The sequence below is a fragment of the Chiroxiphia lanceolata genome, chromosome 1 (assembly GCF_009829145.1).
Source record: "Chiroxiphia lanceolata isolate bChiLan1 chromosome 1, bChiLan1.pri, whole genome shotgun sequence".
Taxonomy (NCBI): Eukaryota; Metazoa; Chordata; class Aves; order Passeriformes; family Pipridae; genus Chiroxiphia; species Chiroxiphia lanceolata.
Genome location: NC_045637.1, coordinates 60,227,201 through 60,245,248, shown reverse-complemented (window position 1 = coordinate 60,245,248; position 18,048 = coordinate 60,227,201). Strand labels below are relative to the sequence as shown.

Genomic DNA, 18,048 nt, shown 5'->3' with positions numbered 1-18,048 from the left:
GACACAAATTTTCTAGAGAAACCAGTTCTACTCTAGTAAACTAATCTCTGAGTCTCGAGAAGGTGCCCAGGGTTGTAATAAACACACTAAGCAAGATTAATTGTCCTGAAGTGCTTAAAATCTATCGGCTTGATTCTGCTTGTACTAAACCGAGCAAACCAATTTCCAGTCATTACAGTGCAAACAGGAGGAAAAATCACTGGAAAGAAAAACAAATTTAAGTCTGTTTTCAAACAGACACTTTAAACGTGAAAGAAGATGTGGATGCACTGCACATCACATCTTCTGAGATTCTGGGGTGTTCCAATGAATTGAGTAGTCTCTACTGAAGAAGCTATGTTACAGTAATATATTTGATGCAAGTAAAATTGGACCCAAAAAAAATACAGATGCCTTAACAGATTGATTCAGCAGTCAATTCTTATAGATTAAATTTGGTTAAAACTGAGGGCATTCCAACAATTTACAGTTAAAAGGCATAAAACATAAATCAGAGTATTTTTTCCCTTTTTGGATAACATCCCACTTCTCTTATCAACTCTCTTACTACCCTGTAGTACTAGGAAAGCAGTATTAATTGATAAAGATTAGGGTCAGTTATTTATCCTCCAAATTTCAAAGTAAAGTTAGTAAAAGCAGCAAGGAAATTCATAGCTGAATAAGGATCTTGATGCAATTCCTATGCACAAATGATTAAAACGAAAAATAAAACAAATGGAAGCCTTCTGAACTCTGGATATAAATCCAAACCATGCAACTCCAGCCTACTGACAAAACAGCCCAACCCGACCACAATTTTAAACAAGCAAACCTCTGTCCCTGTCAGTACCAACCACCCACACCGACAACTCCCAGGCTCCCTTTTTCTCATGGCCATCAGAACAGAGTTAACTTTTTTGCCATCTCCTTCTGCCAACAGATGGCATTTTTTAACAACATCTTTCTCAACACTTCCAGACCATGGATGACAAGGACAGAAACCATTTTTTCAGTAGATACTCTGAATTTTAGGACTGCCACCCACCTTACCACTAACTGCTAAACACCAGTTTTCACACCATCAGCCTGTTTCCCATTAGTCACAATGCCTGCCTTCTCAGAAAGGGCTCAAACCCTCCCTGCATGACCAGAGGATGTGTTCAGAGTGAGGTGTCTATGGCCAAACAGAAATGCACATATCTCGCACATCAGAGCAATCTACAGTAAAATAAAAAATTAAAAATGCATGTCTGTAAAAGCAGTAGTTACACATGTCACATGTATCATAGTCACACCACTGTACATCTTGATAATTACCATTTGGGAGTGCATTGAATTGGATTGCATGCAGTTGGGATATCAGTCTGAATCACTATCTCCAATTCAAATAAAAACATACAGTCTCATGAGTATGTCCCTTATATACCTTGTCTCTTCAGCAAGCACAACTAAATCATTATTATTATCCCATTTAGCATGCAAATTGCTAAAAACACATTTTATTAAGTCAGAAAGTTGGTCTTGACTTTTTTGTATCAATTGTAACAGCAGTCTCAAACAGAAGAGTCCTTCTACTGCCTGTGCGGGAGTCTCCCACTCATTTGCTTTAACTCTAGCCTACTCCATGGCAGACTTCCAGGCCAGGACAGTCTTGAACAACATGCCCTGGAATCCATACCAGTTGTTTAAAGATGCTGGGAGCTTTTCTGAATAAAAGTAAATTGCTTCCACTTCAAGTAGTTTTCTTAAATAGTAAAAAGAGAGATTCATAGTCTCATACTGAAGGTCAGGTTTGCAAATCTAATAAAATGATAGATAAGTGAACAAAAATGGACAAGATAATATAACACATCTGTTACTTAACTCCATGTATTTTCCTAACATTTTCTTATTAATTTTTTTTAAAGCATATTCAAGTTTGGAAAGCTGTTATGTAGGTTCACCCCATTTTTCTTTACTAAAGTAAATGTAGACACAAGTATATGAAAGGACCAAATGGCAAAATGTAGATAGAGAAAGTAAGAATAGCTGGATCTGGAACAGTCAACTCATGCAATTATCTCTGATCTAAACAGCTGCACCAAATATATACTTTTTGTTTGGACACATCTGTAGATATGATGTGTGTAATTAATTATTCATTCAAAAATGCAATTTCATGATGCATTTGATTATTTAGGTATAAAACACTTTTAATTCTCAGAGGTGACTAAAAATAGTGATTTTAATTTATTCCTGCTGCCTACAATTACCCACAACCATGTATTTTTAAATATTTCCAGACTATAAAAATTACTAATTTTTGCCACTTGTGTTTATCTGCATTTAGACTTTGATTTGGATAAATTAAGCTCTCAAGTGTTCCTTGCTTTATGAAACTCTGCATGTTGTACACTTCAACACAAATAAATGACTTCTACCATTAGAGGTTTAAATAATGTAATGTATTTCATGCTCAGCCTGAAGCTGGATTCCAATGAAGTTGCTAATGCACGTAATGATTAAGTGTAACTCAAATACTAACTGTGTTGTTGAAAACATGACAGGCAATAATTTGGTCTATTATATTCTGCCATTTAATTCCCTAGTACAGACATTCTCTGACACGTTATGAAGCAATGATTTACAATTACTCAAGCTGCAAAGGTCAGAAAGTGACATTATAATCATCTACACAGAGATCCCTTCTAATGCACAAAAAAACTAGGTAATACCACACAAAAATAGTTTTACTAGAGTAGAAACTTTCTATTTAAGATTTTCCAAACTGCACAAATATAAATAATTAATTTACATTACAGTACATTAAGGTATCCTTGAAAATATAATGTTTTTCCTACTCCCAGCAATAAATTTATGAATAAGTCTTTTTTGCGGGTTAAAAGCAATCTCAAAAGCAGGCTTTCACTAAAAGTAGCCTGCAATTAACAATAATCAGTTAAAAAATCCGAAAATCTAGAAGATTTTTTAGAACACAGCACACAGGAGTACAGCCAAATTTTTTTAATGCAGCTGATCAAAGCATATCCTTATCTATAAAGAACAAAGATCTATTAGCCAGTGTGCTTGATATAGGGTGAGTATTTTTCTTCAGACATTGTCAAAGCAACCAGTGTCACTAAAATACTAAACTTTATACAAATCTCTGAACTACTCTTTAACAACAGCATTAACAACAGCAGCAGAAGTGAAGTTATTTCCATGCTTGGGATACAATAACTGTCCTCAAAGCTTATTTATACAAGGCTTTAAAAAATAACTGAATTTAGCAAAACACTTATTTAGCAGAACATCATATGACATTTTGAGAACTAACTGCGAAAGAGTTTCAAAGCAAATTGAGAACTAAGGAGCAGAAAGCAAAAAAAGATTAACACCTCCATCCACCAAAAGACCAAAACAAAGGGAAAAAAAAAAACAACAACAAAAAACTACAAGAAAGAACTACTGCAGTAAAATACAGAAAAAATCCAGCCTTTTCCAAGCCCCTCCAAATTCCTTTGTGTCTATAATACTTACTTTTGTTCTTAAAACACTTGACTGCTCTATATGAAATACTATATGTGTAATAAACATAATAAAGACATTGCTACAAATGCCCTTTCAATTTGTAGGAAGGTGGGAAAAAATGTTCATATGCATGTTTTAAATACTGAAAATTTTCCTAAAAATCCAAACCTACCTTATACCCATCTTCCTCGGTCGATTTTTAAAAAGTCATAAAGGAGAAAAAAAAACCAAAAGAAAGAAGCAGCCCATCTTACTTGAAACATATAACTACACCCCCAAAAATTCTGTTTCTGAAATCAAAGGCAAGAAAAAAGCAAAGGAATAGTACACACATTTTTAAATCAAACATTGACTATAAGTTTTGTTCAAAATCTCAATTGCAGAACAATGCATTTTTCATGTTCTACCTAAGGCATAAAATTTGAAAAGTGCATGATGAACCTTTCCCTGCATTTTACCATGACATGAAACAAAAATTTTAAATGCTGGGCAATCAAGATTTCCTCATCTAACCCAGGTTATCAGCCAATTTTAGAGCCAGACTTTCAAAAATTCAATTCAAACTTGCAGCAGTTTGCTACGCACAGAAAACAGACACTACCCCTGAAATATTTTACATCCATGGGTATGGAAAAGAAAACAATTAACACACATCTGCGATAAGGAAATGAGTAGCAGACAGTTTATTCCAAATGTTAAAACATTAGTAGTGTCCAATTTCTGTGTCATGTAGTTTCTCTGTGCAGCTGGAGAAAAACAAACCCTGAACTTCAATTAAAAAAAAATAAAACAACACAGCAAAATTACTGCCTTTTTCAACAACTAAGTGAATTATATATTGTATACTTTGTAACATGTAAATATGAGGATCATTTGGAAGATTGAGATATAGCAAACCCTTCCTAAAACAGCACAAAAAATACAGTTTTTTCCCTTTTTTTGTAAGACAAAAATTTCCAAATAATTTGTCTTTTAAAAAAGTGGTATTTTGAGACCACACTACACCATGATGTTGCACTGGCATTTCACCTTTAAAATGTGGCCAAGTAGATTCAAAACACAAAAATTGCGTTGAAACACAGTTTATCCTCACAACTAGCAGAGGGCTTATTACTACGAATCTAAAAGTCAGAGGATGGAATATTAACTACTGTAGAAAAGAAAACATAGTGCAGGACCTTCTGTTTGTGACAAAATTACAGAGTTAATGTTCCTGAAAGATCACTTCACCTTTTAAAGCATGATTTTTAAAAAGGTAAAATTTATAGCAATTAAAGCTAATGAAGAAATGCAGCATGAGCTGCTTATGTTCAGGAACTAATAGGTCCACTGAGCATTTCTAAGATTATTTAGCTATCAATGATAATGAATTGACATTGTCAGTGGTGTTAATGTACCAATGCTCTATAGTGCCACTAATACGATAGCCAATCCCAGCAATTTTATTTTTTTTTATGTTGCTACTTTATTTTTTTAACTAACACACTACCCAGTCCTTTCAATTAAAAGAGCAGAAATACAGCACAGGCTATTAACACTTTTTTCTCCTTTGCCACATATAGATATGGCATATTCATTATATGGACTATGGATCAAACTGCTCTGGTCATTCCTCCTTCAAATCCTGTTCAATTCTTCAGGACTGTTAGCTACAGCACAAGAATGTCTTTTCCAAATAAAACAGTGTTAGTGTACAATTGTTAAAATACATTTTCGGTGCACATTAAGTGAAATGTAATGATTATTTAAAGACGGACATAAATCAGATTTTTGTGAGCACAGGGTATTGTGGTGTTTGTCTCTTCAGCCCATTATTTTGCCATACCTAAACAGCACAGCTTCATGTTGTTGATGAAAATTAGCAATACAATACTACACAAAAATGGAAAATGAGTACCTGCTTGGCTACAAGGTATGACATGTCAGCAACATACAGTAAGCAATCAGCTTAGGAGAGTGACTAACATTCCAATCCAAAGTTTAAATCATTCATACATGTTTTAGTCTCTCTCTTGCATAACCATTGTGAATCGCAACTGAGAGCTGTATAATTTCTGAGACAGGTTCTGTCAGACATGTCAATCCTGAAGTGATAAAATGAGTTTTTGAAAAAATGAGGCACTGTGCCAAATCCTAATAATTTTAATTCTCTGTTTTAAAAAAGATACTGTATTAGTTAATTTGAGATTTATTTTACTTTTCCTCTCACAATGAAATAATTAACTAATATGATGATTTTTCAGTTTAAGTTAAAAGAGAATTGAATAAAGAACGAATTCAAGTTTGTGGACAACTTCCAAAGAACAGAGCTTAGACTTAGCTGAACACTTCTGTGGATCTGCAGCTGTTAACTATCTCCTATGTCAAATTCTTGGCAATTCCTATAGCAGAGATAGTAAATAAATATTTTTAAAACAATATAAACCAGCCTACCATGTTCCTTTTACCCAGGCTGCAAAATAAGGAGTAGCACAAGTTATTCTATTATGGATATACAGTGGACTTAAGAATTGGGCTTATACATTTTTATTTCTTGTTTCAAGATGTCAGCAATTAATTTTCGTAAGTGAGCAAACCCATCCAAAGTATCTCATAATGCTGCATGCAAAATTATTTGAAAAACAGAGAGATGAATCAGTGAAAATCACTCATCTGCATCTTCAGCTGAAGATACACTTGTCCTTTAAAATATGTAACTCACTTTGTCCTGAAGTAGATTGGTACACTACGGCTAAAAGACCTCTCTTGCTGAATATTATCCCCAACATCACACCACACTTTTCATGTGTGCACTGCATCATCTAATTGAACCTGTGCTCCTCTACACATTAGCCATAAGACTGCTATAGCAGATTACATAGGTTTGAGTAAAATATTTTTATTTGATGCATATATTAGTTAATTTCTTCAGCATAATAACATTAAAATATATTTTTAATCAGAACTAGGGTATTAAAATCCAACTTTGAATGTCCTATGATGTACCATATATGCCATGGCATTTTAAAACCTTTTAAACATTTCTGCTAAATTAATTAGTTTTGCATTAAGGACTCTCAATGCCTCCTATTAAATGCAACGCATTTGAAGGACAATTAAACATTATGAACGATCCTTCTGAGGAAATAACGATTGTAAAAAGAAAAACAAGATTTTTTGGGTAACAAACAGGAACACAAGCATACATAAAAGACTTCAATTTATTTTAAGTCTTATGCCTGCAATATTTTAGATCCGTTTGTTTGAAAAACCTGTCTTCTGTTTTGTTTTCGTAAAGAATGAAAACCCTAATGGAGTCCAGAAATCTGTTAATGGTACTAAAATTATAACAGTATAGCAAAAGAAAAAACCCCACACAGTAAAGTCTATATTATATATTTTTTATGTCTTTAAATGGAATTTACAGTTCTCTCTGGCAATGTGAATGAACATCCTATAATTTAGTCAATTTACAGATTACAGGTTCAAATTGACCTTGTAGCCCATAAAATTGCTCATCTTCAGTGCAGGATTAGAAGTGGGAAAAGAATGTCATAACTGTATTTAAGGAATTTACCATAACAATGGAAAGGAGGATATGCATGCATAATTTTAGCCACTCTTGCTCACATCACAGTTTTCAACTCTGAAACAATGCATATCCTGCGCTCTTCTCCTGGTTAACCATGGTGGAGACTGTTTCAATTTACTCACCCACAGACATGACACTTGTATTCCCTCATCCCAAGGTGCCTCTTGACATGGTTTCTGGCATCTCCGAGCTGAGCTGTTGCAAAGTGGCATATCTTGCACTTGAATGGCTTTGATCCTAAGTAAAATTTAGCATAAGATATGAGTTGAATTAGAATAAAATATCACCCATGGTTAAAGAAATAAAAAATCCTGAGAAAAAAATAACCTTTTAAAAAGCCTATCCCACATTTAACCTGTTTGAGATTTTTGCCTAATAAAAAAGGTATCTTGTACATAAATTTGTAACTCCCAGGACACAGACAGTATACACTATAAATTACTCACTCAAGTTTCCTAAAGTTCAACATCACAGAAAATACTCTCTTAACTTTGAATTTGTTCTTTTTCTTATCATTAAAAACCCCACAAAATACATTAAATGAGGACAATATAGTAGGTAGATAACACTTCAACAAGATGGCAGAACTTGTTCTACCCCTTTCTCCATTTCCAAGGTAATGGTCTTAAAGAGGCTTGGTATCGGTGTAAACTGCAAAATGTACTTGTTTTTTAAGCAAATATTTTTAAAGCAAAGTAATTTTACAAGTCTTCCGACTTTGAATAGATTTCACATTAGCATTGGTATTTCAGATTTGTTCTGTCACACACAGAAAATGATTCATCACCTAGCTATTGTAATGGCATGCAATGTATGAATATACAGTGGATAAAATATTATGCCTTTATGACTGTTTTATGGTCAAGAATTTATGATTATTCTGCAAAACAGAAGTATTGACATTTTGGCTATTATTTATTTCAAGAACAAACTTTAATACTAAATGTCTGCTGCAAACCAAAGAACTCTGAAATTATTTCTCCAAGGAAGAAGTATCAGCCTATTTCTCGTATCCCATCAGTTCAGAAAAAAATCAAATTATTTGTCTATCTTAATTAACAGTGATCCTCTCTCAAGATGGAAAAACTATTTTTTTACTGACATAGTTAAATTGGGCACATGTCAGTCTCCATGTTATTATGCAGCAACACTATTCTAGTAGCACTTTACAATTTTCTGACCACTAAATCCTTAAATCAATAAATCAAAATCATGGAATTGCAGTTAAAAGTAAGTACAATATGGTCACAGGGTCTTCATATTATGTTTAATATATGTTTTGTGAAGTACTTCTTCCAATACAGTTAAGCATAATATGAAATATGGGATCTTTAATAAATATACATAAAGAGTTCTGATAAGAAAAATGTTGCACTATACCATACTTGATCAATGACCCTTTTTGCTTTGCCCTTGAAAACAGAACATCCTCCAAGAATGCACTGGTGAAATTGAGGATCTTAGTAAAAATTTTTAGAGTCTTAAATTTCAATTTAATTCCCAAAAGCTAACGAAAAATGAAGCATTTAATTTTAATCTTCTAACTGAAATAAAAAAGTCAACAGTACTAAGCACTGGCAGACAAGGTTGAATATTTCACAGTTCAATGACAATGAAGCCAGATCTCTTAATACTTCCATTTCTACTGTTGGAAGTAGATGTAAAATATATTTAGCACCTCAATGGTTATATCAAGTCAGCTTTATATGTTTAAATGTCAAAAGCAGGTTCAGACTGCAGCTCACAGCAATCACATTCTATCCATCACTCTAAAAAACTCCAGTTTATTTAAATGATCCTGATAAAACTAAATTAATCATTAATTTGGTGACATTTCAAATCAACATTGCATTCTACAAAGATATCCCTGCAAATAAAGAAAACTATCTTTGCATTAAAAGAGTATTAAAAGTTGACGTTTTACCTTATGATCTTTAATTGCACAATTAATAACATCAAGACCACAGTCGGAGAGGATTTTTTTAAATCTATTGGTGTTTATACTGCTCTTTTTCTCATAGAATTCAAATACCATGTGGATTCAATCCTATGTTCCCCTAGTTTCTCTCCTACTGATTAAATTGTAAATTCGTTCCTCATTCTGTTACTGCAGGTGTCCCACAGGGCTTCCATGCAAGACCTTTGCTGTTTTCCATTTACATGACTCCTTTGTGTAGGACTTGAGTTAAGACCAATTGTGGCTACGGTGTGCTGACAATACAGAAATGTATTATTCTGTTGACTGCTCTCATCCAAAAACCACTGAGGCCTTGAAGGTTTTTGATTTTTTTTCCTCAGATCCAGAGCTGAATATCTGTTAACGTCTCCATTTAAACTCCATGAAAATTCAAGTGCAGGGAAGCTCCTCAGTACTTATCACCTAAAATAAAAGCAGCATATCTCCCTTTTAGGTTGCTGGTGCCAAATTTGTTCCAGTATGTTCTTGAATGGAGCAACCCAAAATTTTATATTAAAAATGAAGACAGTAGACTAAGAGTTAAACTAACAGGGAAAAAATAAAATCTGTATTTGCCATAAAGCTATCTGAAACAATGTTGAAGCAATAAACCATTTCTTAGCCATGTTTATCACAAACTTTAATAGTTCCCTTATGCTGTTAATGTCATATATTAGATTTGCACTTAGCTTTTAGTTCTCAGAAAAATGATAAAAATACTTTCAATATAGCATCTTTTCAACCAAATTACTTAAAAAACCCCCCAAAACCAAACAAAACCAGGATTACTTTACCCACAAGTTATGGCATGGAAAACAAGTGTACATTTTCTGATGGTTGCAGTAAACAATAAGACTCTTAACAAGAGAATTAGGGGAAAACCAAACCAACCAACCAACAACAAACAAAGCAAAACAAAAAAACACAACAGCAACAAAAAAGTAAAAACAATAAACCACCACCACACCAAACTGAAAATAAGACTAAATTTAAGAGTTCTAATCAGGCAGACACAAACCATGCTACTGTTTTATAACAAAAGACTTGAGTTCATAGTCCTCACTTTACATTAGGACAATACAGACCCAAAGCTGTAAAAAAGAAATCATTGCCTCAGCTTTAAGCCAGGCAAAGGCAACATCATTGCACCTGCAGGCATAGCTGTGTTCCTAGCTCAGGCCCAATACAAAGTGGGCAGAGCCACATGCAATATCATCGTACCATTTCCTCCTATGTTTAGGACAAGGGAGTAAGATACCACACTTACATTGGACAAAAATGACATTAATGGAGAAATTTGACAAGAAAAGAAACAAAGATGATGTGGTTGCAGGTGATTTTTCCTCAGATGTTGATTGTTAATTAAGTTTATGGGACCTCCATCAATTGCGAACTAAAAAGTCTTCCACCTCTACTACTCCTTTTATTCTTCTTTACACTTCCTCATTTTCACTTGTCAACATTTGATGGACTTATTTGTTATGTCCTCTCTAGCAAAGCTTTCCTTTCATTTGCAATGCGAAAATCTCCTACATTATTAAATGGTATTTTGAAACATTATTTTTCTATTAATGGAAATCATTAGTTATATCTTTGTAAAACTTTCCCTTCCCTTCCCCCTACCAACCCAAACCATCACTAATTACTCAATTAAAAAAAAAAGGCAAGGAGTTGGGTATGGCTACACACACATACACACATATATAAACATATTTATACACATCCAAATACTGAAGAAAGATCTTTTTAAAAGTACATAATCAGAAAAATAAATGGGAAAATGTGCAGCCATGCTGCTATTATGTACCTGTTGTTACCCTTGAACAGATGAGAAACTGGAAATACTGTAATTTGCCTCACCAATGTTACAAGTCAGTGTATATACAGTTGGTGGAGTAGGTCATTTCCCTCTACCACCACTCCCAATAACCTAAAAATATTTGTTTCTTATTAAACTGCATCCATTGTGATACAGATTGGAAGAAAAGGTTCTATAAGACACAAAGAAAACCACAAATATGAAAATATGTATTAGAAGAGAAAGACTTCTTCCCATTAACTATTAATAAAAATCTCCGCATTACTATTTACGTGAATAAGCAAAGAATAAGAAAAGCATTTCATTTAAGGGTGCAGTGAGAGAGGGCAGATAAAACTCGATTCTGTAACCCTTCTATACCTCTGCACACACCACCAAAAAGTGACTTGCAAAATTAAACATATTCTTTTACTGCTTTGCATATTTAGTGCTATCCGAAAGCACAATAAAAATATACTCCATGGTAAGTCCTACACACAAGATGTTAAAAAGTACACTAACTTTTACTTAATGTTACAATCAATGATGTAACTTATGTAAGTAGGGTTGCTTTGTCATATATTGATAGTTACCTCACTTTCACATCCACATTAACTTGATTTTAAATGCAATTAATACATACAGTCAAGGAAGACTAATGGACTACATTCTGCACTTAACCTGGTGGACATTTTCAAATGGCACAAGTGACCAGTGCAAACCTATTTTGCATTGTAAACGACTAAATAAATCTTAATGGATTAAGAATGATCAGCTATCAACACACAAGGGAAATTAAGTGCTGAAATGCCTACATTGATTATTTTAAATTATTAGCCTTACTCTGTTCTTGAATTTGTATGCTTTTAGTGAGCTTTAACACATTTACAAGACTTATTGACTATAATTACAAGAGAATTCAAGTAATGGACACATCAATTATAAGCAACATGTCTTGACCAGACAGTTGCATAAAGAATTCTAAAGAGAGCTCCATTAGCATCCTCCCCCTTAGTTTTATTCAGTTTTATCTGCCGTAAGAGGGCATATTAAGGGCTTATACAGCTGTTCTGACCATGTGAACACAAGCATCCTTCTAAAGACTTAACACTGCATTCAAAGTTGGATATTAGCTGAAGCAACACAGATAACTACGTTATTGACAGGACAGAAGTAATGCTGAAAGTATTAAGTATGTGAGTTATTGGTATACATGAATACTGCAGTTATAGTAAAATACTTTGAAAGGTTTGAAATACAATGTCCATGTTCCCCAAGATTAATTTAAGGATTTGTTGTCCAGTCACGCCCTTGCCTTTTCATAAAAAAACCTTACAAAACTATTTTAGGATTATGTCAGGAATTACCATTCTTTTATGTTTCTTTTCTCATACCTTTTTGTTCTCTTCCTTGTAACCATGCACTAAGTTTCAAATACTGCATGAATTTAAACTATAGCTTCCATAATAAGCCATTATTTAAAAGTACAGTAAAATAAACCTTACAGTTTTAATGAAAATATGTTCATTGAAATGTGAATTTATTATTCAAATCCACTCATAAATTCAACCATGGAGACACCACTTGTCTAAGCAGAGCTCAGTGATTTAGAAAAGCTGTCTATTTAAAATAAAGAATGTATGGCAGGTTTATAGAAACATCGCAGTGAATTTTTACATAAATTTAGAACTGCAGCTTATGCATTTTTCTGCAGAAATGTTTTTAAATTTTCCACTTAAAATTAAACATAAAAATGAATTGAAAGTGTGATCAGCACAGAAACTAAATCAGATGCTATGTTCCTGTGCATCACATCAGCACTGCACACCACCTTCCAAAAAGGCTGACCAGTTCCAATCCCTATAACTCATTTCTACGAAAACCTCTTGTTGTATCTTATTGGTATTTATTTAGGAATGATGTAATATTAAATGTCTAGCCTGAAACATTATGTAATGCTGAAAGTTTCATTGAATTGAAATTAAATAAACAATTTGGATATTAAACAAGTGCAAGGAAGAGAAAATTAGAAAGACCAACTAATTGTTCTCTCAAACATCATCACGTCATTATATAAAATTAAGAACCACTCACTGGTTACAATTTAGATTAAAAGGACGAAAATCTCTATATATGAAACAAAAAGCAGAAGGGTGACTGCACTTAAAATGTTCTTACATTTTCTGCCCTTTGATTACTGCATTTTCATACCCCTTTAGGTAATTTTGAATTTCATCAGGGGCTCTTCAGGCAATACGAATGCCAGTTCATAAGAAATGTTAAAGAAATTAACAAGTGGAAAAAGAACAATGGCATAAGTCACTCTCTTTGAAAGAGACCACTTGCAAAGAGAGTATTCCATACCTGTATGGGTACGGATGTGAGCTAGGAAGGCCATGGAATTGCTACTTCTACACATCTTCCCACAATACTTGCAGACATTGCCTTGGTTCTCTTCCCTCTCCCTATTTATTTGCTCAGTGTCTTCCACAATGTATTTATTCACTTCGCGCAGCAGCTCTTCATGTTGCTCTTTGATGTGGAGAAACAAGCTTTGCTCCGAATCGAAGGGCTCCGTGCACTTCAAACACTTAAAGGTTGCGCCTCCTTCAGGCAGCTCCTCCACACTCGCCTGCTCATTTCGCAAGTGCCCAGCACTGGCCAAGTGCTGGTGAAGGTTGCTCTCTGTGTAAAATGATTTTCCGCAGAGTAAGCAATGAAAATGTTTTTCCTTTGAAGGATGTTTCATGGCTATGTGAACATTTAGTCCGCTCAAACCATCTGCTAGAAAACCACAGTCGTCACAGCGAATACGTGTCGATTCCCCAAGGGAAATTCCTTCTGACTTCTTCTTTTTCCCACCACTTGGTGAAGTGTCTGCTTTCATGGTGAGCTCATTAGCTTTCACTGCACCCGGCACCTGTCCTTCTGCAGACTGGTCAGTGGCCTCCCCATCCTGATGACTTTTTAACCTTACTATAGAAGAATCAAACTTGCCAAAATTTTGTGTTGCCTTTCCTTTATCATCACCACTGATAATTGTTCCTAAAGGCTCATTACTACTTTCTTGCATGCCTTCAGCTGTTGAGCCATCTGCCTCCCAAACATTGTTATTTATAGTTACTTCAGCTTCATGTTGTGCTTCCATAAGGGCTTCTTCCTCCTCCCCAGTAGGATCCTCTCTGAAACTTCTGTCACCATCTAAACTATGTATATTTTGTACCATTTCTCCAATGTTTCCAGAAATATTTGATTGCTCTACTGCACTACTTGTTTCTGGAAGACTTAGCATAAGTGGGTTATTTTTCTTCAGTGATTTTATTTTGAGACTGTCTTTGTTTCTACACTCTACTTCAGGGTTTTCACTATTTTCTTCCAAGCTTTCCTCACCTTTTCCTGAATGCAAGTTTGTGTTGCTTGATCTATTTTGATTTTCTGCAGTGCAATCATCATCTGAGTTAAGCAGCTCCTGGCCATGTTTCCTTTTCTGCACCTCACAAGTACCTGTTTCTTGAACTGATAATTCCTTGGAAAGTGCAGCAACTTTATCTTTCTGAGGTGTTTGCTGGAATCCTTCACAAAAAAGGTTTTCTCCTCCATTTTTAGACTCCCCATCAAGTTCATCTCCTACTGCATTTTGGGAACTGACATCTTTAGGGGTTCCTGGAGATGTATTTTCATCTAAGACAGTACACTCAGTCAAGCTTTTACTCATATGATCACCTTGTGCTGCATCATTGGCACATTCTGTTTCACCTGAAACAGTTTTCAATTCTCCTGTGCTGTGATGGTTCTCCTCTTGAGGCAAAGCAGTGCCTTCTTTAGCAATATTTGCTGTATTTGCTTCCTCCCCGGAAGAAGAATAAACATAAGATTCTCTTCTAATTTTATGTTTCTCTGTTGCTGCATGCCTAATCATCTCTCTGCGAGTAACAGCATAGTAGTCACAAGCCATGCAGTAGTATTCAAATTGTTTTGTATGTTTTCGCTTCACATGCAGCTCTAAAGAAGCAGCAGAATGAGCAATGAAGTTGCAGTGTACACACTTGTTGTCATTTGCACCCATTGCTCTTCGCTGGAATCTTGGGTCACCATCTTGAGCAACCCTCGCTGGTTCCAGAGGTACACGTTGGTTTATATTTAATGGATTGGTAGCAGGCTGCAAATCTGGCAGCCTACTGGCATTTATAACTTTTAGCTCAGTATCTCCTCGCTCAACTTCCTGATTGTCTAAGACAGAATTTTCCAAATGTGGTGACTGGCCACCATCCTCAACATGTTCATACAAGGCAGTCATGGGGCTGTTAACCTTCTTGATCATGGATTCAAAATTACCTCCTTCAGGGCTAACGATGATCTCCGAGTTCTGTTTTCCACATCCTTCTATTTCAACACGACTTTTGTGTTTTTTGGTTGCACAGTGGCGTTCCATATCTCCTTTGGTTACAGTGTAATAATTGCAAACCTTACACAAATAGCTGTACTGATGACTGTGCTTTCGCCTGATGTGAACAGTCAAATTAGTAACACTGGAGGCCAAGAGACCACAATGGATACAGGTCCTAGAAATAGTGCCTTTCAGTTTTCCTCTTTTGGGTGCATTAGCTAAAACCAATTCATTTTCACCAATCCTTTGATCAAGTGGAACAACTTCCTTATTTCTTGATATGTTTTCTACAGAAGAGGATGAAACATGTATAATTTCTTTATCTAACTGAGTATTTCCGCTCCCAGAAACGGAAGTATCCACCACTGGTTTAATACCGCCAACACCAACACAAACCTTTACAATACATTCTTCAAAACGTAGTCCAATGTTGTTTTTCCTGGCATTTTCAAGATGCTTGCTTCTTTTGATATGCTTCTCCATTCCTTCCTTACTCAGTGAGTAAAGATTACATGCTTTGCAAAGGAAGTGATATTCTTGTGCATGTCGGAGTTTTATGTGCCTTGTAAGAACTGTGGAAGATCTTGTCTTATAAAAACACTTTTTACATTGAAATTGGGTTTTATTCAGAACAGAATGCTTTAGTTCATTTCTGTGACTTATGAAGGAAGAGTCTGGAGTTTTTGCTTGCATTGATACTTCCATTTCACTCGCAAGTCTTTGGCTATTATTTGATACTGAGTCAGTGTAAGTTACCGCTTGCAAGGTCTGATCACTGTTACTCAATGGAGTAGTTTGCTGAAATAATGAACCATTGTGTTTCTCATTTTTTTGATGATTTATCAGCTCTTCTTCCAATTGAAAAAAAAGAATGCAAGTTGGACAACTATGGGACATATTATGCACTTCACTCATATGGCTTTGAAGGTTCATCACATTCAAGGTGCTAAATGAACAGAGCTCACAATTAAAGCTACAATCACCCATCTGGTGTTTACTGTCCTGACAGTGCTGCTTCATGTCTTCCCTGACTCCAGATGAATAGCTACACATCTGACAATGAAACTGGACCCTTTTTGTATGAAGCTTCGCAACATGAGTTTCCAAACCTCCTCTGTTCTGAAAATCATGACTACAATCCATACAAGTATGAAGAGTACCATGATCAGCAGTAAGTTTAACATCAGAATCTTTGGCACCTGCAGTGCTAGAAGAAAGGGTATTTGGCTTATCTTCAGTAAGATCTTGAATTTCTGCAGTAGCATTGCAATTACTTTTAGCATCAGTTTCTAATTCTGTATGTGACATAGGGCTTGAATCACCAGGTTTAAGCTGTGTGCTGGAAATATGCTGTATGTGTACTCTCCGAGTTTCAGACTTGTCTCTCTTACTATTACCCAACAAGCTGTACCTTCTTTTAACCTGCCTTTTTAATCTGAAGGATCTACTCTGTCCAAATGGAGACCTTAACAGGAAAACGTTTCTTTTATGTTTCAGTCTATTAAATCTCCTTGTCCTGTGTAAACTGTTAAGTAGCTTTTTGGTAGTTAGAGGGAATTCTGTTTTCTGCAAGATATTTTCTGATGGTCCCGGTATTTCTAGTTTTTCAGTATGAACTTCATCATTTCCTCGTATACCAGAAGAAAGCAATGTTTCTTCTGTCACAGTATCTGTTTTTTCAGTGGGAGTATTTGAAGATGGTATCATTTCAACAAGTTCACTGCCATCATTTTGTTTAGGCAAGCTTACTTTTGAGCCTTTCAGTGTAGTGCAAACACTTAATTCTTTTGCATCAGCAGGTCTTGTCTGTAATTTATTGGTCCCAAGTTTTGCTCTGACTTTCCTGTCTTTGGTTGCAGTAGACTGTTGGTTTTTAAAGGATTTTTTTGTCAATATCTGTACAAAACCTCCCCGTGCAGCAAGATTTTGGCGTCGAAGATGAGTCTTGCCAAGGAAATGAGAATTGAGGAGACTCTCTTCAGCACTCTGAAAACCACAAAGTTCACAACAAAAGATCTTGGATTTCTCATGTTGCTTAACATGCATATGCACTGAACCACATTCATCTATGCAACTGCCATGAGGGCATATTTGCTCTTTTGATGGTTTAGAGAGGCTCTCTAAATGTTTATGTTTTTCCATATCAGAGGAGGAAGGTAAACCCTCATCACTTATTTTGCCTTTAAGATCTTTCTCTATGTTTCCAACTGTACAGACACCACTGATGTCTTCTGAAGAAGAAAACTTATCAGGAACAGTAGCTGATACCTCTTGCAAATGTTTATTTTCCTTGTGAATGGAATCATCATCAGCACATCTGAAATCATAATGTAGGCACAGGATATCTGAATTAAATATGTCACTACCCGGACAACTGGTGACTCCTTCCTTCTTTACAGCTCCAGCTATCATACTATCTGCTTCTCCAGCTAAAACTTTTTGTAATTTCCTTCCACTATCTTTCATGTCTTCTGAAGAACTCTGCTTTCTTTTTCTGGAGACATTTTCAGGCTTGTCTGCTTCAACAACATCCAGGTTTGGTGATCCTGACAGCGCTCTTTTGTTTGTGCCATTCTCTTTTCCTTTCTTTTCAAGGTCCCCGAACACTTCATCTGATAGAAGCCTTGTTTTCTGCTGAGATGAAGAGTCACATCCAGCATTTTCTCCTGATGTATTTCTGGAGGATTCTTCTGTCAACTCAACTTGTAAATTCTCATCAACATCATCTCTCTTCTTATTTTCCTCCTCATCCATCCTTAACATTGATATTATCAATTGTAGATCATTTGGCTTTGTACCTACAAAACAAAATAGTTATTATTAGTCTTTTATGCACAATCAAAAGT

General features: G+C 35.2%; 1 protein-coding gene across 2 annotated transcripts in view; it reads right to left on the bottom strand.

Moving 5' to 3' along the window:
• Positions 1-18,048, bottom strand: part of ZNF407 (zinc finger protein 407) — a 338,560-nt gene that overhangs the window by 294,484 nt on the left and 26,028 nt on the right. For both annotated transcript variants that reach the window (XM_032694069.1, XM_032694063.1), the window contains exons 2-3: positions 13,180-18,000; positions 7,183-7,297 (exon numbers count right to left, since the gene is read on the bottom strand). In XM_032694069.1, coding sequence (XP_032549960.1) covers positions 7,183-7,297; positions 13,180-17,965 — 4,901 coding nt within the window. In that variant the 5' untranslated portion in view covers positions 17,966-18,000. The remainder of the gene's footprint in view (positions 1-7,182; positions 7,298-13,179; positions 18,001-18,048) is intronic.